The sequence below is a fragment of the Schistocerca nitens genome, chromosome 7 (assembly GCF_023898315.1).
Source record: "Schistocerca nitens isolate TAMUIC-IGC-003100 chromosome 7, iqSchNite1.1, whole genome shotgun sequence".
In the NCBI taxonomy this organism is placed as follows: Eukaryota; Metazoa; Arthropoda; class Insecta; order Orthoptera; family Acrididae; genus Schistocerca; species Schistocerca nitens.
In genome coordinates this window covers 372,505,228-372,532,818 of record NC_064620.1, presented here as the reverse complement: position 1 = coordinate 372,532,818, position 27,591 = coordinate 372,505,228, and the positions used below count along the sequence as shown (strand labels likewise).

Sequence of the window (27,591 nt, the reverse complement as noted above, 5' to 3'; positions counted from 1 at the left end):
TAACATAGGACAGTTTTGTTCAGTTACATTACGCAATGATATAAATTTCCATACTTTCATTACAAGGACACGTAGAAGAGGAAAGCACGGGAATCTCTATGCGGTCTCAGCTCCAAAACTCGTAAAGTTCGTATAGCTGCAGAGTCCTTAACAGGAGCGTTCCGGTACAGACCTGGCCATCAGTATGTGACGTCACAAGCGTGCGCGCAAGCCTGCAGTCTAGGTGGTGTTGCTCCATGTGGGATGAACACCATTCCTTTTGTGTCGAGCGTTGATTCTTTTCAGTAGAATGTGGTCCAGTTACAAGATTTTCTCTTAAAAGGTCTAAATGGCTTACTGTTTTGACTTCGGAATCGTCCCACGGAGGCGAGAGCGGTGGCGGCGGCGTGGGTGCAGTCGGAGGCGAAGTAGAGGGTGGCACGAAGACGTTCTCCTTGGAGTCCGCATTGAGGAGGCGGCGCAGCTTGGTCTGTAGTTGGTCGCCCCCGGTGGCGTGTGGCCCACTGCGGCGCTGTGCGGGGGCGGCGGCACGGGGGCTGCGAGGTGGCACGGGAGGCGGAGCTGGCCGGGGGCCCTGGCCCGGGTTCGCGAGTACCTGCGTGGTCGCCGCCTGCTGTTGCTGGTGGTGGTGGTGGTGCTGCTGCTGCTGGTACTGGTGGTGGTGCTGGTGGATATCTGCAACATACAGATGCATTCGTGGGGGAAAGGCGTTCATTTTACAATAATATATCTGTATCTACATCAGAAAGGTGGAAATTTAAGGAGATGGGACATGGATAAACTGAAAGAACCAGAGGTTGTACAGTTGACAGGAATGGGGGAAAGAAATACAGTAGAAGAAGAATGGGTAGCTTTGAGGAATGAAATAGTGAAGGCAGCAGAAGATCAAGTAGGTAAAAAGACAAGGGCTAGTAGAAATCCTTGGGTAACAGAACAGATACTGATTTAATTGATGAAAGGAGAAAACACAAAAATTCAGTAAGTGAAGCAGGCAAAAAGGAATACAAACGTCTCAAAACTGAGATCGACAGGAAGTGCAAAATGGCTAAGCAGGGATGGTTAGAGGACAAATGTAAGGATGTAGAGGCTTATCTCATGAGGGGGAAGATAGATACTGCCTACAGGAAAATTAAAGAGACCGTTGGAGAAAAGAGAACCACTAGCATGAATATCAAGAGCTCAGATGGAAACCCAGTTCTAAGCAAAGAAGGGAAAGCAGAAAGGTGGAAGGAGTATATAGAGGGTCTATACAAGGGTGATGTACTTGAGGACAATATTATGGAAATGGAAGAGGATGTAGATGAAGATGAAATGGGAGATATGATACTGCGTGAAGAGTTTGACAGACCACTGAAAGACCTGAGTCGAAACAAGGCCCCGGGAGTAGACAACATTCCATTAGAACTACTGACAGCCTTGGGAGAGCCAGTCCTGACAAAACTCTACCATCTGGTGAGCAAGATGTATGAGACAGGCGAAATACCCTCAGACTTCAAGAAGAATATAATAATTCCAATATCCTAAAGAAAGCAGGTGTTGACAGATGTGAAAATTACCTAACTATCAGTTTAATAAGACACAGCTGCAAAATACTAACGCGAATTCTTTACAGACGAATGGAAAAAGTGGTAGAGGCCGACCTCGGGGAAGACCAGTTTGGATTCCGTAGAAATGATGGAACACCTTACGCCTAATTTTAGAAGAAAGATTAAGGAAAGGCAAACCTACGTTTCTAGCGTTTGTAGACTTAGAGAAAGCTTTTGACAATGTTGACTGGAATACTCTCTTTCAAATTCTAAAGGTGGCAGGGGTAAAATACAGGGAGCGAAAGGCTATTTAGAATTTGTACAGAAACCAGATGGCAGTTATAAGAGTCGAGGGGCATGAAAGGGAAGCAGTGGTTGGGAAGGGAGTGAGACAGGGTTGTAGCCTCTCCCCGATGCTATTCAATCTGTATATTGAGCAAGCAGTAAAGGAAACAAAAGAAAAATTTGGAGTAGATATTAAAATCCATGGAGAAGAAATAAAATCTTTGAGGTTCGCCGATGACATTGTAATTCTGTCAGAGCTGAACGGAATGGACATGGTCTTGAAAGGAGGATATAAGATGAACACCAACAAAAGCAAAACGAGGAAAATGGAATGTAGTCGAATTAAGTCGGGTGATGCTGAGGGAATTAGATTAGGAAATGAGGCACTTAAAGTAGTAAAGGAGTTTTGCTATTTGGGGAGCAAAATAACTGATGATGGTCGAAGTAGAGGGGATATAAAATGTAGACTGGCATAGGCAAGGAAAGAGTTTCTGAAGAAGGGGAATTTGCTAACATCGAGTATAGATTTAAGTGTCAGGAAGTCGTTTCTGAAAGTATTTGTATAGAGTGTAGCCATGTATGGAAGTGAAACATGAACGATAAATAGTTTGGACGAGAAGAGAATAGAAGCTTTCGAAGATTAGATGGGTAGATCACGTAACTAATGAGGAAGTATTGAATAGAATAGGGGAGAAGAGGAGTTTGTGGCACAACTTGACTAGAAGAAGGGATCGGTTGGTAGGACATGTTCTGAGACATTAAGGGATCACAAATTTAGCATTAGAGGGCAGCGTGGAAGGTAAAAATCGTAGAGGGAGACCAAGAGATGAATACACTAAGCAGATTCAGAAGGATGTAGGTTGCAGTAAGTACTGGGAGATGAAGAAGCTTTCACAGGATAGTGTAGCATGGAGAGCTGCATCAAACCAGTCTCAGGACTGAAGACCACAACAACAACAACAACATCTAGAACTACTGATGCTACGGCCGACTGTGAGGCTGAATTCCACCTGGTGGCATTTTGGACACGTGGCGCATTAGGTAAAGTACATAAGCATAGCAGAGGCGAATGTGACTCATGCTAGCGCCAATACAGGTAGCACATGGGGAAAATGTACTGACATAAAGGACTTTTACAAAAGGGCAGATTGTTGACGTGGCACTTGGGGATAGCATCTCGGAAAGGCAAAGCTGGTCGACCGCACGCGTTCTACTGTCGTGACCATCTATGAAAAGTGATTGAAGGACGGTGGAACCACAAGTCGGCAACAAGACACTGGACACCCACATCCCATCACAAGACGTGGAGGTCGGTGGCTTGCCAACTCTTTAAAGTGAATCAGACGGCGATCTGTGGCAGACCTAACGACAGAGTAAAACGCTGGTGCCGAACAAAAGCCTCAATATTCAGCACACACTGTTAAAAATATGTGAATTACAATGAAATGAACACCCTTAGCTGCTTACAGGCGTTGACATACGTCAACGGGGACTGATGAAAATGTGTGCCCCGACCGGGACTTGAACCCGGGATCTCCTGCTTACATGGCAGACGCTCTATCCATCTTTTTTTTTATCTCATTTTGTTCGCTTTTGTTCGTTGCATCTGCTCGGGGCGGACGTCGTGAGACATCCGTTTAAGTTCGTTGTTGATCGATTAACTCAGTTTTTTTTATTACAGAGGGCACGTAGCCCTCTGACCGAACACGCTGAGCTACCGTGCCGGCAACCATCTGAGTCACCGAGGACACAGAGGATAGCGCGACTGCAGGGATTTATCTCTGGCACGCCTCCCGCGAAACCCACATTCTCAACGTATTGTCCCGCACTACATTCGTAGTGCCGCCGCCCATTATACTCATTACTCGCGGCGCGTTGCCGATTCCCGTAAGAGTTCGGGCAGTGTTTGTGCATTCGCACAGAAGAAGAAGATGGTCAAGTGGCCGGTGAGCCTTAACTACATATATACTAAGATGGTATCTGTTCTTTCGGACATGTCCGATACCATCTTAGTATATAAACATATGTGAGCCAAACTTATTCCCATGTTGACCCAACAACATTGTCAGTTTTTACGATTACAGTAGGGAAGGGATCATCAAGACTGAACCGTTGATCACCGGAAACATGTCACCTGGTCGGACGAATCACGTTTCCTGTTATCTATCGAGATATCCACCATCCAGGCTCGAAAGACGTACCGCGCCACGGGCGCAGGCCAGTGGGGGCAGAATTAAGGCTGCTATAAACGAGCAAACTTTTTATCAAATGTGCCCCTGTCTAGCCGCGGATTTTTGAAACCAGCCCGTACACGCACAAACAAAATTTGTCAGTTTAGCCTTACTTTGAAGCAGATGCTGTTTGTGTTCGTGAGTATTTTGACAGTAATGAGAATGACCCCAAATGTAGGCGAAGCAGTCCGAGCGCTGACTTTGGCACTGTGTTTAAGGACGACGAAGAAAACAAGACCAAGATGCTAGTCCAAAGAATGGCTTCAAATCAGAGAGGGATTTACCCATGAACATGTGCGAAAGGAAATATTACTCTCAGAATCCGATGATTACATTAACTTTCTTCCACTGAATAATAAAACTTCTAAAAACTTGTTAAGACTTTCGTAAGAGAGCGCACTTCTCTGACAAAATCGCCCTTATCTAGCCACGGATGTGCCAAACAAGCCTGTACACGTATCAAGCAAGCTTGTCAATTTAACCGTACTTCGAAGCAGATGCTTTTCGTGTGTTTTGTATTTTGTCACTAGTGGTAATAGCTAAAAACGCAGATAAAGCATTTCTAACATTGACTCTGGCACTGTCTTTAAAGAGGATGAAGAAAATAAGACGCCGGTACAGCCAATGTTTTAAAAGGAGACAGTAATACGCATATGAAAACCTGTTGACTGAAATGTTACGCTCAGAACCTGATGATTACATCAACTTCCTGCGGATGGACAGTGAAACGTTTAATAACTCTTTTAGAGTTACTTCAAATGGTTCAAATGGATCTGAGAACTATGGGACTTAACTTCTAAGGTCATCAGTCCCCTAGAACTTAGAACTACTTAAACCTAACTAACCTAAGGACATCACACACATCCATGCCCGAGGCAGGATTCGAACCTGCGACCGTAGCGGTCGCGCGGTTCCAGACTGTAGCGCCTAGAACCGCTAGGCCACCCCGGCCGGCACTAGAGTTACTTCACCCTCACATTGAAAACGAAAACACAAGTATGTGAAAATTTATTCTTTTCTACTTGGTACTCACGCTTGCACACCGAACAACCACAGCATTATGACCACCGACCTGCTATTGATATCAACCCGTCCAGGCGATACCAGCGTCACCTGGCGAGGAATGACTGCAAGTCAGACACACAGTTGGTGCATGTTATATAAGTGAGCGTGCTGTCCTCGAGTAGAATTCGGAAGGCGTGCCATCTACCTGAGAGTGGCCGAGGGCAGATTGTGATGGCCGGAGGCTTGGCATGAGCATTTCGGAAACTGCACGACTTGTCGGGTGTTCCAGGAGTGCTGTGGTGAGAGTCTTCAACACGTGGCGAAACCAAGGTGAATCCACGTCCAGACGTCGTGGCGTTGAGACTTCCGTATTGGGCAGAGTACAAGTGTGTCTAAACATACAGTGCACTGAACTCTCCTAATGATGGGCTTCCGCAGCCGACGACTCAAGCGTATGCCATGTCAACACCACGACATGAACGATTATAACTGAAATGGGCACATGACCATCCACACTGGACGTTGGCGTAGTGATAGAGCGTTGCATACTATGATGAATCCCGATACCTTCTTCATCATGCCGATGGGAGAGCGCGAATTCGTCGTCTTCCAGAGCAACATTTGACACTTTTCCTGTTGAACAGAGACAAGCTGGCGGTTGCTCCATTGTGCTCTGGGGAACATTCGTGCGGGTATCGATGGGTCCAGAGGAGCTCGTGCAAGGCACCATAATGGCCAAGGAGTATGGTACACTGGTTGCAGACCACGTATACCCCTTCATGACGATAATGTTTCCCGGCGGCAGTGGCATTTTCAACAAGATAATGAACCATGTCACAAGGCCAGGATTGTGACTGAGTGGTTCAAGAAAGATAGTGGCGATTTCCAATTGATGTGCTGGCCACCTAACTCGCCAGATTCGAATTCAGTCGAACACATCTGGGATGTGATTGAACTTGGCGTCAGAGCTCATGGCCCCTCCTCCAATCTCCAGAATGTACCTCCAGCGACCTACCAAGGCCTATACCAAAGGTGGACATATCGGCTATCAGGTACACGATCATAATGTTCTGGATGATCAGTGTATGCTATATGTAAAATACTGATTTTCGTCACAACCTCTTCCTGTGTAATATATGTCTGGGAAAGACGTGATATCTCTGCCGTTTTAGTAATTGTTAGTGCCGTTTTGTTTTTATGCCTGATCGTGTTTCTGTAGTTGACAGAAACAACGTTCGCGATCCCGTCAAACTTTCTGTCAGTCACAACTCCTCGCTAACACGCCAAACACGATCTATGTTTGTCAAACAGAAATGTACATAGTCATATGTTTGGCTAACATACTACTGTTCGACTGTTTGATCGTATACAGGAGCCTTTATACTATGCGTGACATTTATCTGGGCTTCCTTGTCACCTGTGGTAGTAATTGATGGCACCATAATAGCTGTGGACCACGTGAACATTATTCCGGATCACCTACAACCCTCCAAGCTTGATATCTTCCCCGTCAGTGATGGCATCTTCCAGCAAAATAACAGCCCATGTCAGAAGATCAGAGCCACCAAATTCGCTTGACTGGAACCCAGTGGAACATGTCTGGTATGCTATCGAGCGCCAGCGCCCACAAACCACCCATCCATAATCTAGTGGAATTACATCACCTGTGCGTAAACATCTGGTGCTACATACCTCCGTAAATCTACCAATGACCTTTCGTATCCAGGCCACGCGGAATCGCTGTAGTATTGTGTTTCGAAGGTGGACTAACACGCTGTTAGACAGTTGGTCGCAATGTTGTGGCTCATCAGTGTGTATATTCCGCATGACACTGTACACTGCTTTGTGCAAATATTAGCGATTCGAATCAAACAGCTGCCAACATGAGTAATTTGTAATTGTATACCCTCGGTTTAGCGAAGCATCTTTAATCACTGAAAAACGAGACTTTCGGTACAGATGATACCAGATGTGGCTATAAAATATTGGGACTGGTGCTGCGACAGAGTAAGTATGCATGCGCCCAAGAACAACGCCCAAAAGCCATGAGACGTGAAACCTCAATCGAATGCGGCATCTCGGTGTCTGTAGACAAATCAGGTTGGCAGTGGCCTTGATTTAGGAGTTGTTGCACTGTTTTTTTCCGAAAAAAAGTAAGTGCAATAATAGAGCAACGAATTGTCGTGAAGTTTCACATGAAACTGGGAAAAACTGCTACTGAAACATATCTTTTGCTAAACGAAGTGTGTGGTGAAGACTTCTTATCACATACGAGCACAGGAGTTTTGAGTTTTTCAAGCGTTCCCAAGATGGCCGAGAAGATGTTCAAGATGACTCACGCCCCGGATGACCTTCAGCATCAAAAACGAATAAAAATGTCGAAAAAGTAGATAATCTGATTCGATCTGACGGTTGAGTATTTGATCGATTGCTGAAACTGTAGGAACTGACAAAGAATGCGTAAGGAAAATTTTGCATAACCAATTTAACATGAGTAAAGTGTGTGCAAAACTGGTGTCGAAGATTCTCACATTTGAACAAAACGAAGGTCGTGAAAATGTTTGTTCTGATACTCTGAGACCACAGAAAATGATGCTAATTTCTACGTAAGAGTGAGATAACATGTGACGAATCTTAGTTTTTCACTTGTGATCCAGAAACTAAGCGCCAATTAATGCACTGGAAGGATCCAACTTCACCTGGATCGTAAAAAGCTTAAATGAGGAATGTGCATAACCAGCACAGATTCAGAAAATATCGTTCTTGTGAAACACAAGTGGCTCCTTATTTACACGGAGCACTGAGTGCTATCGACAGTGGATCAGATTTCCAGAAGGCTTTGACACCATGCCTCACAAGCAACCTTTAATCAAACTGCATGCCTGTATCGTCGTCTCAGTTGTGCGACGGGATTTGCGATTTCCTGTCAGAAAGATCACGCTTAATAGTAACTGCCGGGAAATCATCTAGTGAACCTGAAGTTGTATTTGAAGTTAACCCTCTTCTATTTTTAATGTGTATAAACGATTTAGGAGACAATCTGAGTAGCTATATTCGATTATTTGCAGACGATGCTGTCGTTTACCATCTAGTAAAGTCGTCACAACATGGAAACGAATTGCAAAATGACTTGAACAAAATATCTGAATGGTGCAAAGTGTGGCAATTGACCCTAAACGGCAAAACGTGTAAACTCCAGAAAGTTGGCAGTTGGACATAGCGTTTCCCATTATCATTCAAGAAGAAAGAGTGGTTTATGGAGATTTCAGTGTAGATTTCTTAAAAGATACAAATAAGAAAGATGAACTGGAATCGTTATCTGGTGTTTCAATATAATTTCAGTTATTAATTTTCCAACTCGTGTGCAAGGTAGTATAATCCTGTTTGTGCAAGGTAGTATAACCCTGTTTGATAGCATTTTATAGACAGTGCTCAGGCTGAAACAATTAATGTGCACACAATTGCTAATGGAATATCTGACCATAATGGAAAGAAACAAAACAGCACCTTTCAACCCGGAGGCAGGTACATGTAAACCAGAGAGGCTTATCAAAGACAACAGGATATAATGTTTTAAGAACAATATAAAGAGGTGGTAGTGGATGAGATACATATAGAAAGGGATGCTAATATCAAATTCAGCCGGCCGGCGCCACAGTCTGGAACCGCGCGACCGCTACGGTCGCAGGTTCGAATCCTGCCTCGGGCATGGATGTGTATGATGTCCTTAGGTTAGTTAGGTTTAAGTAGTTCTAAGTTCTAGGCGACTGATGACCTCAGAAGTTAAGTCCCATAGTGCTCAGAGCCATTTATACCATTTTATGAAATTCAATTTATTCCTTAGTAAATTTCTATCAATATTTGAAAGTTTCTTTCCTAAGAAAGTTATCCAGAAAATCCATTAAAAACAAGTAAGCTGTGAATAACCAGGGGAACGAAAATCTTATCACAATGGATAAGCTTATGAAAGAAAATAGGAGTGTTCCTGTAAACGAAATAACCAGTAATTAGAATATTAGTTTTGGTTCAACATACAATATTGTCAACAATGTGTTGCGATTCAGTACAGTGTCCACAAGATAGTCGCCACGTCAGTTGATTGCTGAACTGAGAGGTCATCGCGTTGGTGCCAGTGAGGAACTTTTGCATCGTTTCTAGGCCGAAGAAGAAGAAGAAGATGATGATGATGGTTATGATGATGATGATGATGATGATGACAATAATAATGACAATCAGCACAAAATTATCGGCAGGGAGTCTCGCTCGCTCTCTTTGTGTATGCAACAAGAGTAATTTTGGAGCATTACATGGAAATGGGATTAACAGTGCTACGAAATTGCTTTCCATCTGAAATCACGAGTAAACAATGAGGACTTCTGTCTGAATGCAGGTGTTTTGTTCCAAGACGACAGTGATAGTCTCCATACTGCCGTTCAACCGTACCAACAGTAGAGGATATGAAGGTTTCGCCTATCTCACCAGAACACGCTCCCCGAGTGACTTTCATGTATTTCGACGACTCAAAGACAAGCTCGGAAACAACATTTCAGAAGCGATAAAGGTGAGGACCGTGGTGCGTACGTGCCTTTGCTCAGGATAAAAAAATGCTTCTCACGAGGTATTGACGCACTTCCGAAGCGGTGGAATGCAAAAATTATAAAACTGTATGTTTTCTATTTTACTTCATTTGCAAAGCAATAAATAATTAAGTTTTTCCTTAGAATGACTCTTGTGTGTATGTGTGTATATATACCGGGTGATCAAAACGTCAGTATAAATTTGAAAAATGAATAAGTCACGGAATAATGTAGATAGAGGCGTACAAATTGACACACATGCTTGGAATGACATGGGGTTTTATTAGAACAAAAAAAAGTTCAATAAATGTCCGATAGATGGCGCTTCTTCTGATCAGAATAGCAATAATTAGCATAACAAAGTAAGACAAAGCAAAGATGATGTTCTTTACAGGAAATGCTCACTATGTCCACCATCATTCCTCAACAATAGCTGTAGTAGAGGAATAATGTTGTGAACAGCACTGTAAAGCATGTCCGGAGTTATGGTGAGGCACTGGCGTCGGATGCTGTCTTTCAGCATCCCTAGAGATGTCGATCGATCACGATACACTTGCGACTTCAGGTGACCCCAAAGCCAATAATCGCACGGACTGAGGTCTGGGGACCTGGGAGGCCAAACGTGACGAAAGTGGCGGCTGAGCACACGATCATCACCAAACGACAAGCACAAGAGATCTTTCACGCGTCTAGCAATATGGGGTGTCTTTTTTTGGGTCTAATAAAACCCCATGTCATTCCATGCATGTGTGTCAATTTTTACCTCTCTATCTACATTATTCCGTGGTTTATTAAGTTTTCAAATTTATACTGACTTTTTGATCACTCGGCATATAAGAAAGGGTAAGTACTTACACCTGGGAGCCCTGAGGAGCCGCGGATCGACGCCCGGAGACGCGGTGACCTGCAGGTGGCCAGAGTGCTTGAGCTGCTGCTGGCGGTCCAACACCGTCTCAGACTTCACGTAGAACGCCTTGCTTTCCTGAAGCAGTTCCACCGCGCTCTTCCTCTTGGCTGCAACACAAAGGACGACGTCGCACGGTCACAGCAGCATGTTGCGCGGCAAAATATAATAGCGTAATTGTTGTAATCTGTGGGAGTTATCAGGGTACGGGGCACAACTGCTATACTGTTTATTAACTCTAAGTTGGCCGTTTGTCAGAAGAGGTTGTTACATAGTGCAGGTGTTCTATCTTCTGTTCCTCGTTTACAAAGCGATGTGCTGCCTGTTTTAATACACTCTAAGACAATAAAAAAACAGACGAACCACGAGGTAATTATCCGAATCGGACGGAAGTAGGCAGATGTAATGCATGTGTACAACAAACAAATGATTACAGTTTCAGAAAGATTGGATGATTTATTCAAGAGAAAGAGCTTCACAAATTGTGCAAGCCAGTAACGTGTTGGCCCGCCACTGACCGTTATCCAAGCAATTATTAAGCTTGGCCTTGATTGAAAGAGTTGTTGGATGTCCTCCTAAGGGATATCGGTCCACACTCTTTAATGACACTTACGATCGTCAAAATCCCGAGCTTGTCGGAGGCCCTGCCCATATTTCTCCAAATGTGCTCAGATGGGGAGATCCAGTGACGTTGCTGGTCGAGATAGGGTCTCACAAGCACGAAAACAAGCGGTAGAAACTCTCGCCGAGTGCTGTAGCCATTATCATGGCTTGCCATGAAGGGCAACAAAACGGGGGCGTAGAATATCGCTGGCTTACCACTGTGAATAGAACTGGGGAGGAGTTTGTGGCACAACTTGACAAGAAGAAGGGACCGGTTGGTAGGACATGTTCTGAGGCATCAAGGGACCACAAAGTTATCATTGGAGGGCAGCGTGGAGGTTAAAAATCGTAGAGGGAGACCAAGAGATGAATACACTAAGCAGATTCAGAAGGATGTAGGTTGCAGGGAGATGAAGAAGCTTGCACAGGATAGAGTAGCACGGAGAGCTGCATCAAACCAGTCTCACGACTGAAGACCACAACAACAACAACCACTGGGTTGTAAAGATGCCGCGGATGACAACCAAAGAGGTGCTGATATGAAATGAAATGACACCTCAGACTATCATTTCTGGTTGTCGTGCTGTGTGGCGGGCGACAATGAGGTTGATATACCACCGCTGTCCGGAGCGGTTCCAGACACGTCTTTACCGGTCATCGGGGCTCGATTCGAAGAGGGACTCATCACAGAAGACAATTCTACTCCAGTCAATGAGACTCCAGCCCGCAGACGTGTCTGAAGACGTCCGAGACACCGGTTTGATACCAAAGTGGCTGTTTGATTTCTGCGTTTACTACAGGAAATAAAAGGATAAAAAACCGAAAATCGGTTATTACAGAAACCGGTTATTTGGAGCGATTTTAACAAGTTAAACCGGACTAGAAATAAACGATATAACCGAAAACCGATTGTCTGAGCGACAACCGCCATCCCTAGGGGTGTAAGCTGGATTCCAAGCCACGCAGCGGGGAACACGGTTTCGCTTTTTCAAAGAGTAACTTTAATTTTGTATTACGTTTTTGGGTATTGTACTTGTACTGGTCATGGACCGAAGCTATTTGTTGTTGTTGTGATCTTCAGTCCAAAGATTGATTTGATGCAGCTCTCCAAGCTAATCCATCCCGTGTAAACGCCGGCCGTTGTGGCCGAGAGGTTCTAGGCGCTTCAGACCGCAACCGCGCTGCTGCTACGGTCGCAGGTTTGAATCCTGCCTCAGGCATGGATGTGTGTGATGTCCTTAGGTTAGTTAGGTGTAAGTAGTTCTAAGTCTAGGGGGCTGATGACCTCAGATGTTAAGTCCCATTGTGCTTAGAGCCATTTGAACCATTTGAACCCGTGTACACATCTTCATTTCTGCTAACTACTGCAAACTACATCCATTTAAATCTGCATATTGTAGTCAAACTTTAGGCTCCCTCTACAATTTTGTGCTCCACACTTCCCTCACTTCCCATTTTAACGATTCCTTCGTGCCTTGGAATGTGTGTCGTATCCAGCAAGATGGTGCAACATGACACGCGTCTAAGGTATCATTGGGATGAGTTCATAATATCTTCACTGAGGAATGAACTATTAGCAAAAATTTATGGCCGCCACGTTCGCCGGCTGTAACAACATGTGATCTTTTTCCTGTGCGGGCACTTGAAAAGTAAGGTCTACGACGCAAATTCACACAGAATACAGGAACTGAAAAACAACATCAGCAGTGAAACTGTCGCCATCTATATCTGAACTGTACGCCCGGTGTACCTGAATATGCTTAGCCGTGCACACCTTTGTACTGATGTTGCAGCAGGGGATCACTTTCAACATCTTCCATAAATGTATTTTTCACTGTATTTTTCGTTGCAAATAAATGATAAGTACATTTCAGTTCTTCGTTTCTGTAATTACTGCATTTCATTTATATTTACATCGGCTAATTTTATGTGCGCTACCATGTGTGTATAGAAGAAACATCTAGAAAATATCTTGGCCGAGTATTTAAAATTTTTACATGATATTTTAATAAACATTTGGACGGACATACTTGATACTTTTTTTTTAACAACGCTGTTCAGCTTTTCTGTTCAACGCTGAGCTGTGAAAATGTCCACTTTCTTTTTCTTTCTCGCTGTCAGTTTTATTGACCATTTAAACCATTAGACCAATGTTTCTTCCGTATATATTCTTCCTCCTTATACATAATTTTAAATGAAAATTGTATACACAACTACAATATGCTGTTTCACAGTCGGTTTGCACAGAAAACACGGAAGCTGTCTGTATGTGTGGCTTAACGTCTTTAACTACCAGAACTTACGTAGTTCTACCCGTTCGCAGTTTACAACTACGTAAAATACTGTCATTGCAGCAACTATCCTCACAGATCCGGCAGCACGAGAAATCTCTCACATCCATTATACCAATTATCCCAACCGATGTATCCATTTATTTTAAGCGATTTCAATTCCCAATCAAGTTTTCGTTGGTATAAAGGAGGCTCTAGGTCAGCAAAGAGGGGGGGGGGGGGAGAGGAGATGGACAGAGTGGGGGGGGGGGGGAGGCAACTGACGTAGAGGAAAGGAGGAGATGGACAAAGACAGGGAGGAGAAACAGATATCCAGCTCCTACGCATATTCAGCAATTGGGGAGCGTTTCTGGATGTGCTTGTACTCTTATAATTGCAGTCAGGTATCTGCACAAGTTATTGATAAACTTTTGCTCCCTGCATTTTATCCTTGCTACCTTTAATAACGAAGAGAATATTTCAGCCAACATTGTCAAAATCTTTCTCTAAACATAAAAGTGCTATAAATGTTGCTTTGCCTTCCTTCGACTTATGTTCTAAGATATGTCTTAGGTCAGCATAAAAAGTCAGTATAGTCTCCTGCATTTCTACGGAATCCGAACTGATCTTCACTGAGGTTGGTTCCTACTAATTTTTCCATTATTTGATATAAAATTAAAAAATAAAAGACTTTGATGACTAGATATTATCCAGAGTATGATTTATTCACACCTCAGGTTAGCTGATTGTGCAGCAAAGAGTTCAAAGAAGATGGTTCATTGCACTGACTGCAACTTACAGAATAAGTGGCCGAATGTATGTGTCTGATACATCAGGTATTACGAACAGAAACTAAAACAAAAATTCCGTAAGCTGCGTGTCGCATGTTTCTGGTGGAGTCAACACAGACTGAGGGAATCCGAGAAGCCCGATAGAGAAACGGTGGAGTTTTCACAGCGCCATCGTTCTCCGTGGAAATCATTTGACGTCTCTGCAAAGCCCTTCACTGGCGGATGCCAGAGTAGAGGGCTGGGGACTGCATTCGCTGAGTCTGTTCCGCTAAAAGCTTTCTGAAAGGTTGACAGAAGCCATATGCCTCGGGTATATACACCTGCGCTTCCTCCCTGACGTCAAGCGCGTGTGCTGATGCATCTCGTCAAATATCGTGAAGAATGCTATGAATTTCAGACCAAACACATTTTCTTTTTTCCATCTAAAATTCTTATAGTCACCTGCAAATGAGAAGTACTGGTGAATTCGTAACACAGAAAGTGTTAACGTAGCTTCTAGGCAATGTAGATACGTATTTTCTTTAAAAAATATCTCTTCAATCATGTGAATATTAAGCTACTATAAGAGACAATCGGCAGCTCTGTAGTGCAACTGTAGACGAAGCAACTTTTTGCTTGAAAATGTTCATTCGCTCGTCGGTCGAACTTTCCTGTGTGACAAAATACTGGCAGGTTTGATTCGCTAATAACTACGAGACTAATAATGCGTAAACAATGTCTGAGCCTACAACGGATATATCATGTCTGAACGTGTTTGTCGCGCAGTATTTGCTTTTTACTGTGACGTCATCGTACCACCGTAGGCGCATGCGCGTGTTACGAATTAGCTTTGTGTAAAGCAGATGTCTCCAAGCCACGGGGCGCGTGTGGCCCAAAGCAAGTATCATTGCGTCCCAGGAAGTGAGCATCTAACACACAACCGGGCAAAAAATAATCTATTTATGTAAATGCTGATAAACTGAATATTTTTAATATGCATCTCCCACCACACGATGCTATTCTTTCACTAGTTCTTCCCGATTTTTTAGGTGTTGTTATTAGTGTTAAGTATATAATGTGCGGCCAGAAACTTATCTTCTTCCAGTGTATTGTATTGTATGGAACTGGGGACCTAGAAACGACGGAGAGGCTTCGTCCCCGCCGTAGCCCTCAGTGGTACACAACCCCGCAACAGGCTACAGCAGTCCACTCACCCCACCGCCGCCTCACACCGAACCCAGGGTTATTGTGCGGTGGATCACGACCACACGTTGCTGCACGAGCACGTGCGTTCTTGGAGTCAGAGGATGTCAGATTTTTGCCCTGGCCAGCCACATCACCAGAGTTGTTGCCAATCGAATATGTGTGGAATATGGTGAAATGATAGGTGCAATGCCAACCACCACAGATGAACTTTGGAACCAAGTGAATGCAGCATGGATGACTATACCAAAGGACGCCATTCGTGCTTTTTACGCGTCGATGCCATCACGAATGTAACAAGTTCTCATGGCCCGTGGCGGACCCTGTGCATACTAGGCAAAAGGACACATGCTGCACCGAGGTGACTGAAATGTTAATTATTTCTGCAGAATGTACTTGTCATGTGAATATGAACGTCCTATCTCTAGTTGTTCAAGGTGTTCTACTTTTTTCTAAACACGAGTGTAGTCTGTATGTGGTTGACGTCCTTGATCTCCCCACAGTCACAGTCTGGTGATGATATGACGTGTAGTCTACGGAGGTGTTATTGGTGGCAGCAGTGGTTGAATGTCAACCTGACAATGATCCTAACGAGATCGGTCTTCCACACCTTGCCCCATTCAGTTTTGGCCATGTCTCTGACTACAGCAATTAGGCCAATCGCTGGAATATTTCGCTCTTGTATTCCATTCTTCGTTGCATCGTTTGCCAATTCGTGAGCTTTCTCATTCCCCACAATCCTGGCGAGCCCATTGATGCATACAAATGCAAGTCTTGAACCGAAGTTATAAGATGAACAATAACATGAAATGCAGTCGAATTAAATCAGGCGATGCTGATAAAATTAGATTGTGAAATGATACACTGAAAGTAATCGATCAATTTCGCTATTTGGTCGCCAAAATAAGTTACTATGGCCGAAGTAGAGAGATATAAAACGCAGCGAGGCAGTAGCGAAAAAAGCATTTCTAAGAAAGAGATATTTGCTAACACCGAATTTTAATTTGTGTTAGGAAGCCTGCTCTGAAGCTATTTGTACGGAGTGTAGTCTTGTACAGAATCGAAACGTCTACGATAAGCAGTCCAAAGAAGACGGGAATAAAAGCTTTTGGAATGTGGTGGTACAGAACAATGTTGAAAATTGCATGGGTAGATCGATTAACTAATGAGAAGTACTGAATCTAATTGGCAGAAAAAAAGATGTTTTACTAAAAGAAGGAATTGGTTAAAAGGACACGACAAGGAATTGTCAATTGGTACTGGAAGGAAGTGTGTGCGCATTTCGGCGGGGAGTAAACTTTTTCTTTCTAATTTATCGGTTTTCAGTACACGCCCATACAGCGTTCTCAACATTTGGATGTGTATTATGACGAGATGAATGTAAAGACAACACAGCACCCAGTCCCCGAGCGGAGAAATCGAAGCCAAGCCCCTTCGGTGAGCAGCCAGGAAGATTAAGGTTTGAATGTGTTAAGCGGGTTCAAATGCATATCCGTTGCTGTAGTTTTTCAGACTAAAGAGGCTTGCAGAGAATAGACTAGCATGGAGAGCTGTATCAAACCACAGTGAAGACCTCAACAGGAACAAAGCGAAAAAAAAAAAGAAACAGTATCTCATCACTCTCCGCAATGCTGAATCTCCGGTTCAATAAGTTCTCAGACGATCGTTGTTAGAAATGCAGGAGTGTTTGGTAATAATTACTAAGTCTATACCTGCAGGTACCCGGAGGGAGCGCGTGCCTCTGCATGAGAACAAAGAATTTCAACGATCGTCGTAACCACTGCTAATTGTGGACTGAAAGAGGAGACACTGAAATTCAAGTAATGTCGAGGGGCTGACCAGCCACTTGTACGTAGCTAACATTTTAGGATTGTTGGAGACACTAAAAGGAGACGGCACGACCGTGGGGTCGGGGATTTGTCCGAAATTTTGTGTGGTGAAAGAGGACCCCTAACACCTCACGTGGTTAAAATATTAGGACGCACTACCCGGAAAATCCCGGGAAAATCGATGCAAAGTTTCTTAGGTGCCTTATGAGTATAAAATGGTAGTCCCTTGCCGAGCCGCCGTCTGGTCTAGATGTTTAGGGCTCGGACTCTTACGCCAGAGGTATCGGTTTCTATTCCTCCTCTGGCATTTTTTTTTCTTTTGTTATTCCACCAATTATTGAGAAAGTTTCCCAAACCTACATTATCTTTAACAAATTAGTTACGTTATTGAATAAAAATTATTTTCTTTTTGTCCAACAATACAATTCATGGCGGTGGGTTTTCCATTTTTCATTGTAAAGTATATAAGGAGAATCATTGGGTTTTTAATCAGAATAACAAATTCGATTGGGAAACATTCAATTTTTATACATATAATAATTATAAACAAGAACCGCAGTGGTAATTATCGTAAAAACAAACAAAGCAATAATTTTTGCGACATCTTGCGCAACATATAAAAGCGGATTTTTTACACTCACAGGGCGTTTGCAATAAATCTGTAGAAAAATATGCCCCATTAACATTTACGAAAATGTTTTGAGTTTCTGATAATTGTGAGGCAAACCAGGCATATTGAATCATGTCTCGGAATATTGGTGACGATAACTGATGGTGAATTATAGAATGAATTTTTATACAGTCTTCCCGGGAATTAATTTCACGATTCTCCTGCAACAATGCGCTCCAATTTTGCAAGCAACAGAAGGAAAAAAAAAGTGCCGGAAGAGGAATCGAACCCGAGACCTCTGGCGTAAGGGTCCGACCGCTAACCATGTAGGCCAAACGGCGGCTCGGCAATGGACTAACATTTTATGCTAATAAGGCACCTAAGAAACTTTGGATCGATTTTTTTCGGGATTTTCCGAGTAGTGCGTCCTAACATTTTAACCACGTGAGGTGTTAGGGGTCCTCTTTCACCACACAAAATTTCGGACAAATCCCGGACACCACGGTCGTGCCGTCTCCTTGCAAGATACATCAGCAGGGACCTTGTGAGAACGACCAAAAGCCTGACTTAGCCTTTTAAAACCCTACATGAGACGCGGAACAGAGTTTGCATAGATTCAAGTACTGAGAGCCGGCGTGGCTGTGGTCGGGACGAGTGGGCGTGCGTGCTTGCGTGGCACGGCGGGAAGGGAGAGACCTGACACGAAGGACTTGGCCCGGTGTCACGTTTCGGCAACGCCAAATCGGAGGGGCGCTGCGTCGATCCCCAGCGATCGAATTTCAGCCACCTCCGCCACCGACCTGCTGCCACCGTGGAACGAAACAAAAGCTTTCGGCTCAGTGTTACACTTGAAGGATAAGGGCAAAGAAAGAGCTAAGTCAATTTTATTCATAATAAAGTCAAGCAAAAAATGTTTTTAAACATAGAAAGTTTATGTGGTACGGAATGTAAAACTTCAGCGAGATAATGATGATGATGACGTTTGGTTTGTGGGGCGCTCAACTGCGCGGTTATCAGTGCCCGTTCAAATTCCCAACCTTTGCGCAGTCCAAACTCGCCACTTTCAGGAATGATGATGAAACGATGAGGACAACACAAACACCTAGTCATCTCGAGGCAGCTGAAAATCCCTGACCCCGCCGGGAATCGAACCCGGGACCCCGTCCTCGGGAAGCGAGAACGCGACCGCGAGACCACGAGCTGCGGACTTCAGCGAAATAACGTACAGGAATGTTAACATACAGATTATACCATACTTAATATCGAAAACTAAACACGGGTGAAAGTATACGATAGTAGAAGCAAAACAAACATGTCGGTAAACATTGCCTGCGAATGTGTGGTTACGAGCCACCACTGATGAAATGTTGTCCCAGTTACTACAAATGTACACTCTAAGACAGGGAAAACGACGCGCCACGAAGGAATTATCCGAAAAGGACACAAATCGGTAGTTGTGTGAAACAAACGATCACAATTTCTAAAAAATTGAACGGTTGGTTCAAGAGAAAAGCCTTCACAAACTGAGCAAGTCCACCTCTGGCTATTATGCAGCAGGTATTCGGCTTGGCACCGAGCGAGGTAGCGCCGTGGTTAGACACTGGACTCGCAATCGGGAGGACGACGGTTCAATCCAGCGTCCGGCCATCCTGATTTAGGTTTTCCGTGATTTCCCTAAATTGCTCCAGGTAAATTCCGGGATGGTTCCTTTCAAAGGGCACGGCCGACTTCCTTTCCCGTCCTTCCCTAATCCGATGAGACCGATGACCTCGCTGTGTCTCCTCCCCCAAACAACCCAACCCTATTCGGCTTGGCGCTGATAGGCAGAACTGTTGCATGGCCTCCTGAAGGATATCGTGCCAAATGCTGTCCAAATTGTGCGTTAGAGCGTCAAACTCTCGGCCTGGTTGGAGAGCCCTGCCCACAATGCTCCAGACGTTCTCAAATGGGGAGAATCCGGTGACCTTGCTGATCAAATGGTTCAAATGGCTCTGAGCACTATAGGACTTAACATCTATGGTCATCAGTCCCCTAGAACTTAGAACTACTTAAACCTAACCAACCTAAGGACATCACACAACACCCAGTCATCACGAGGCCCTTGCTGATCGACGTAGGGTTTGGCAAGCACGGAGACAAGCAATAGAAACCGTCGCCGTGTTCGGGCGGGCATTATCTTGCTGAAATGTAAGCCCAGGATGGCTTGCAATCAAGGGCAACAAAACGGGCCGTAGAATATCGTCGACGTACTATTGTGCTGTAATGGTGCCGCGGATGACAACCAACGGGGTACTGGTCTGACACCTCAGACCATGACTCCTGGTTGTTGAGCCGTAAAGCAGACGACATTCAGGTTGATAATTCGCCTTAGTCCGGGGCGTCTCCAGAGACGTCTTAATTATTTTTACCGAAGTGTCGACATCCTATATTTTGTGTGAAGAAATAACATACTCACTTCATGTTATGAGATATTAATTAATATTTAGAACGATATTTATTACTAATGTTAATTTGCAAATGTGGGGAAAGGGGAGGGGTGGGGACAGGAAGAACATGTGGTCACCCCTTAAACTAACCATGCCAAATCCGTTAATAACCACGACGACCCTGACTCGATACAGGACAAAGGCACAAGAAAAGGACATAGAACCTACTCCTCATTGTGCATCGAATGGCGCTGACTCGCTAATTGAATACCTTACCTTTTTCGCTAGTAAATTCTACTGTACTTTTGTTGTTAATTAACCTGTTTTGGGTGACATGTCTGAAGTACAGGAAATATGAAAGATTTATAGTACGTGATGACGCTAGGCATTTTCCAGGTGTTTCTAGAAGTGTTTCTTGAACGATAGAAACATGAAGGTTAAAGTGTAACGCCTCGCCGATGTCGAAGTCATTATAGACTGAACTGCAGCAGGATGACAAGAAGAATCGGTAACTGCTTTTTTTAAAACAGCGCAGCATTATCATGCATAGAGTTAGGGAAATCACGGAAGGCCTAACTCTAGAAGGCCGGTCGCGAATTTGGACCTTAACAGAAGATACACTATGTGATCAAAAGTATCCGGACACCCCAAAAAATATGTTTTTCGTATTTGGTGAATTACGTTGCCACCTACTGCCAGCTGCTGCACATCAGCGGCCACAGTAGTCGTTAGACATCGTGAGAGAGCAGAATGGGGCGCTCCGCGGAACTCACTTCGAATGTGGCCAGGTGACTGGGTGTCACTTGTGTCATACGTCTGTACGTGATATTTTCACACTCCTAAACAGCCCTATGTTCACTGTTTCCGATGTGATAGTGAAGTGGAAACGTGAAGGGACACGTAAAGCACAAAAGCGCCCAGGCCGACCTCGTTTGTTGACTGACAGAGACCACCGACAAATGAAGAGGGTCATAATGTGTAAAGGCAGACATCTATCCAGATCATCACACAAGAATTCGAAACTGCATCAGGATCCACTGCAAGAGCTATCACAGTTAGGCGGGAGGTGAGAAAACTTGGATTTCATGGTCGAGCGGTTGCTCATAAGCCACACATCACGCCGGTAAATGGCAAACAAGGCCTCGCTTGGTGTAAGGAGCGAAAACAGTTGACGATTGAACAGTGGAGAAACGCTGTGTGGAGTGACGACTCACGGTACACAATGTGGCGATCCGATGGGAGGGTGTGGGTATGGCGAATGCCCGTGATCTGCCAGCGTGTGTAGTGCCAACAGTAAAATTCAGAGGCGGTGGTGTTATGGTGTGGTCATGTTTTTGATGGAGGGGGCTTGCACCCTTGTTGTTTTGCGTGGTACTATCACAGCACAGGCCTACATTGATGTTTTAAGCACCTTCTTGCTTCCCACTGTTGAAGAGCAATTCGGCGATGGCGATTGTATCTTTCAACACGATCGAGCACCTGTTCATAATGCACGGCCTGTGGCGGAGTGGGTACACGACAGTAACATCCCTGGAATGGACTAGTCTGCACAGAGTCCCGACATGAATCCTGTAGAACACCTCAGGGATGTTTTGCAACGCCGACATCGTGCCAGGCCTCACCGACCGACACAGATATGTCTCCTCAGTGCAGCAATTCGTGAAGAATGGGCTGCTATTCTCCAAGAAACCTTCCAGCACATGATTGAACGTATGTCTGGGAGAGTGGAAGCTGTTATCAAGGCTAAGGGTGGGCCAACACCATATTGCATTACAACAGTACCGATGGAGGGCGCCACGAACTTTTAAGTCATTTTCAGCCAGGTGTCCGGATACTTTTGATCACATAGTTTAGGTCCGGTGTCTAAACCATTTCGTCAACTCGCTCGGTTATTGTGTGCTATCACTTCACTGTCTTATTCTGGAGCAAAAATTCACTTTATGTCTCCAACTTCCGAAACAAAAAAATATACAGGACGAACCCGAATTGCAACGACCGAATTTCTAATGTTGTTCACGGATCGTTTCTGATCATTTTGGTGCATAGGACCCCTGGTCTGCAGAGACCGTTACAGAGTAACTGCATTTCGACTGATTTCTTATCTCCACCTGTCTTTCTATCTGCAATGGACTGAACACGGTCGACGGTATGCGACGTACGTCTCTCGTTTGGAAACAAACTTGTTCCACTCGCTCACGGCACTTGCTACGGTATGAGGAGTGAGTGGCGTAGAGGCAGACTCACCGTCGTGCACCTCGGCCGCTTCGGCTCCTGACAGTTGCCGTCCGATGGGGGTCCAGCTGCGACGATTGTAGCAGTGGACTTAGATTTCGAGTTAGGCAGCAGTATAGATTGATCTCTAGTTGTGCAAGACCGATGACCTCAGCTGTTTGGTCCCTTTAGAATTCACTCATTCTACGTAGTTGGGCAGCAATATGGATTCATCTAGCGAAACGTAAAAAAGATACAGACAGAAAGTGCTCCTACAACCGCTACGAGCGACGTCCAGCAATCATCTGCCACTGCTGAATTCAGGAAACGACCAAAGAAGGAACGAGTGAAAGCAAGTCACGTCATCATACAACCATTGCTAAGACAAGTAATGCCCACAACGCTATTGAAGACAATGAAACAGGGCGTTCCAATGACTACAGACTTGCTGAAGCATTTGTTCGTTGATCGCATGCAGTTGCCAGGGCCACAAGAAATACTTTACGGAGGGTAGTTGTCCTCCCAGACAACTAAGAGCACCTCAAAATTTTCGAGGTCAAATGATTCAACGCTTTCATAGTGAGGGTCGAAAATATCTACTATTACTGCAGCCTGACACAGTGCTACCAGAGTCAAGGACTGTACCATGTCGCAAGACATTGCACAACACCTCTACGAGCCGGCCGGGGTGGACGAGCGGTTCTAGGCGCTACAGTCTGGAACCGCGCGACCGCTACGGTCGCAGGTTCGAATCCTGCCTCGGGCACGGATGTGTGTGATGTCCTTAGGATAGTTAGGTTTAAGTAGTTCTGAGTTCTAGGGGACTGATGACCTCGGAAGTTAAGTCCCATAGTGCTCAGAGCCATTTGAACCATTTTTGAACCTCTACGATGAGTAAGGTGTGGCAAGGGGCGAGCCAACAGAACAAGCGATCTCGCCAAGGAAACAGCTGCACTGCTCACAATAGCACCCAGTGAATTACAGATGCTGTCAATATATGAAACGCCGGCCGTTTTAGCCGAGCGGTTCTAGGCGCTTCAGCCTGGAACCGCACGACCGCTGCCGTCGCAGGTTCGAATCCTACCTCGGGCATGGATGTGTGTGATGTCCTTAGGTCAGTTAGATTTAAGTAGTTCTAAGTTCTAGGGGACTGTTGACCTCAGATGTTAAGTCCCATAGTGCTCAGAGCCATTTGAACCAATATATGAAACATGGTAAAACGAGGATGTTCGCCGTTGCGTTTCTGGCTTCACTTAGTGACTGAGAAAGTAAATATTAGTTCAATTATGAGGGAAGAGGTGGGGTGATGTACAGACACAGCTCTCACTTATTGACACTTTTTTAAAATATATATTCAGACCTGACTGGCAGTTTTCACAGTGATCCTCAGTAGTAAGAAGCCATACACTTTCTTCACATCACCTGTATTCTGTGATAACTTTAGTATCCTGTAATGCAGACGCACTTAGTGCACCGTCGACTTGCCAAAAATGCGCGCCGAGCAAAGTGTTCTAGCCTGGCTATAGTAGTTGAGTGGGCGCACCCGTTTGGAGCGGTTGCATGATACGGCGTAGGCGGTAAGCTGCACAGTCTACATGTTAATTGCGCGCCGCATATGTAATTACCTTTATATAGCGTGTCTCGGCACGCAATGCAGGCTGGAGTGTGTAAATAACAAGTTTATTATGTTGTGTTATTTATTTACAGTATTTTATGAACAAAGATTGTCATTGTTACTAACTGGAACTGTACAACGCATTACACTATAGTCGAACTTCTATTAAATTTACATCTACATGATTACTCTGCAATTCACATTTAAGTGCTTGGCAGAGGGTTCATCGAACCACAATCATACTATCTCTCTACCATTGCACTCCCGAACAGCACGCGGGAAAAACGAACACCTAAACCTTTCTGTTCGAGCTCTGATTTCTCTTATTTTATTTTGATGGTCATTCCCACCTATGTAGGTTGGACTCAACAAAATATTTTCGCATTCTGAAGAGAAAGTTGGTGACGGAAATTTCGTAAATAGATCTCGCCGCGACGAAAAACGTCTTTGATTTACTGACTTCCATCCCAACTCGCGTATCATATCTGCCACACTCTCTCCCCTATTACGTGATAATACAAAACGAGCTGCCCTTTTTTGCACCCTTTCGATGTCCTCCGTTAATCCCACCTGGTGAGGATCCCACACCGCGCAGCAATATTCTAACAGAGGACGAAAGAGTGTAGTGTAAGCTGTCTCTTTAGTGGGCTTGTTGCATCTTCTAAGTGTCCTGCCAATGAAACGCAACCTTTGGCTCGCCTTCCCCACAATATTATCTATGTGGTCTTTCCAACTGAAGTTGTTCGTAATTTTAACACCCAGGTACTTAGTTGAATTGACTGTCTTGAGAATTGTACTATTTATCGAGTAAACGAATTTCAACGGATTTCTTTTGGAACTCATGTGGATCACCTCACACTTTTCGTTATTTAGCGTCAACTGCCACCTGCCACACCATACAGCAATCTTTTCTAAATCGCTTTGCAACTGATACTGGTCTTCGGATGACGTTACTAGACGGTAAATTACAGCATCATCTGCGAACAACCTAAGAGAACTGCTCAGATTGTCACCCAGGTCATTTATATAGATTAGGAACAGCAGAGGTCCCAGGACGCTTCCCTGGGGAACACCCGATATTACTTCAGTTTTACTCGACGATTTGCCGTCTATTACTACGAACTGCGACCTTCGTGACAGGAAATCACAAATCCAGTCACACAACTGAAACGATACCCCATAGGCCCGCAGCTTGATTATAAGTCGCTTGTGAGGAACGGTGTCAAAAGCTTTCCGGAAATCTAGAAATACGGAATCGACTTGAGATCCCCTGTCAATAGCGGCCATTACTTCGTGCGAATAAAGAGCTATCTGTGTTGCACAAGAACTATGTTTTCTGAAACCATGCTGATTACGTATCAATAGATCGTTCCCTTCGAGGTGATTCATAATGTTTGAACACAGTATATGCTCCAAAATCCTACTGCAAACCGACGTCAATGATATAGGTCTGTAGTTCTATGGATTACTCCTACTACCCTTCTTAAACACTGGTGCGACCTGCGCAATTTTCCAATCTGTAGGTACAGATCTATCGGTGAGCGAGCGGTTGTATATGATTGCTAAGTAGGGAGCTATTGTATCAGCGTAATCTTAAAGGAACCTAATTGGTATACAATCTGGACCTGAAGACTTGCCCGTATCAATCGATTTGAGTTGCTTAGCAACCCCTAAGGTATCTACTTCTAAGAAACTCATGCTAGCAGCTGTTCGTGTTTCAAATTCTGGAATATTCCATTCGTCTTCCCTGGTGAAGGAATTTCGGAAAACTGCGTTCAATAACTCCGCTTTATCAATTTGTGGTGTTGTCTGTTACATCATTTTGTTTATTAAAGAAGTCACTAGCTTCACTATTTGATATTTCAATTAGTAGCGTTGAAAGCCTTGGTCCACTCGCTAGTAACTTTCTGCTTGCCACACATCAAGAGATATGAAACAATGACCTAGGAGGTGCTTCTGAGCAGAGACATCTGTACAAGACACCAGGTGGCTGGACAGTTAGAATCTTCATGTTCTGCTTTGATGCGGCAGAGTACAGCTAGGGACCCTCCCATGCTCTGCTCTCATATTACATATGTGGGCAAGCAATGTAATCCAAAGTAATACTGAGGAGGAGATATGCAGGACTCTAGTTGCACTGAACATGGACCGCCGCCCGTTAGTGCCCGTGCGGTTCTAGGCGCCTCAGCCTGGAACCGAGTGACCGCTACGGTCACAGGTTCGAATCCTGCCTCGGGCATGGATGTGTGTCATGCCCTTATGTTAGTTAGGTTTAAGTAGTTCTAAGTTATAGGGGACTGATGACCTCAGATGTTAAGTCCCATAGTGCTCAGAGCCATTTGAACCATTTTGAACATGGACCCTTGTTTTCTATCGGTTGCAAATGTTAGTTTCAAACAGTCATTGTGCTCCCTGTCGTATTGTCCTGTAGCATTGGTCCTCCGCCGCTGGAAGTAGAGAAAACGGTTCCAAAACCAGTTCACCGCGCACCAGTGGCAATCAGCGGACGATATGCTGAAGAAACAGCTCATGGGAAGACGCTCTGCACGTGTGAAGTCTGACATATTAGCCTCAGATGTAGTCAGAAGCTACAGGGCAGCAGAAAAAAAGACGACAAAAGCAGTAACTACATCTGCCCACGCAATGCCGAGAACCGTAGAGCAGCCAGACACTCCTAGCATGAAGAAGAAGGCACGTACGGAATTGTCTGATATCTGAGACTTTATGAAGCAAGTACCATTTATACTCGTAGAAGCCTCGAATATTGGACAGTATATCGTGGCAGTCAGCCGCAACCGTAAACAAACGAGAACTTAAACTGAGGCTGCCCGAGGGGAGAGGAGCGGTGTGGGAGAATAGGCCCTACCTCCCTGTCGAAGGGCTGCCATCCTACGTCCGCGTTCTGTGCTTCCATGAAAGCAGATTTTTTTTTCTTTATTGGAATTCGATTCCCCCCAGAGAGGGGGGGCGGGGGGGGGGCTGGCAGCAGCACAATACACCGCTCTGCAGCCTACAGAAAAGTTAAAAAACAGAGTTAGGAGATATGAGAACAATAAAAGCAGGCGATAAAATGGGGACTGTTAAAAACTGAAACATGGGGAAAAAGATGCGAAGAAAATATAAAAACAAACTGTCGGTGATGTTGATTAAAACACATTGTAAATCTTTCTTTTTCTTTTGCTACTACCTTTATCCCGCATTGTACGCAGGGTCGGCAGGGTTAAGTACGGATTTGGCATAGTTAATTTTAAGGGGTGGCTGGATGCCCTTCCTGCCGCCACCCCATACCCCCCGGGACGGAAGTAGTGTACCCCAGCTGTCTGCATCTAGTGTAAATCGTGAAATAGTGTGAATGTGTTGCAAATGTCTGCGAGTCGTGTAACTGAGGCGAGACGTGGGGACCAGCCTGGTATTCACCTAAAAGGATGTGGAAAACCGCCTAAAAACCACATCCAGGCTGGCCGGCACACCGGCCTTCGTCGTTAATCCGCCAGGCGGATTCGGTTCGGGGCTGGGGCGCCTACCT

The 27,591-nt window shown here is 44.7% G+C and overlaps 1 protein-coding gene across 1 annotated transcript in view; it reads right to left on the bottom strand.

Annotated features, from left to right (window-relative positions):
- The window catches only part of LOC126194870 (protein FAM110B), a 518,773-nt gene that overhangs the window by 38,931 nt on the left and 452,251 nt on the right, over nucleotides 1-27,591 (bottom strand). The window contains exons 2-3 of the mRNA XM_049933214.1: nucleotides 10,480-10,638; nucleotides 338-675 (exon numbers count right to left, since the gene is read on the bottom strand). Of these exons, the coding sequence (XP_049789171.1) occupies nucleotides 338-675; nucleotides 10,480-10,638 (497 nt within the window). The remainder of the gene's footprint in view (nucleotides 1-337; nucleotides 676-10,479; nucleotides 10,639-27,591) is intronic.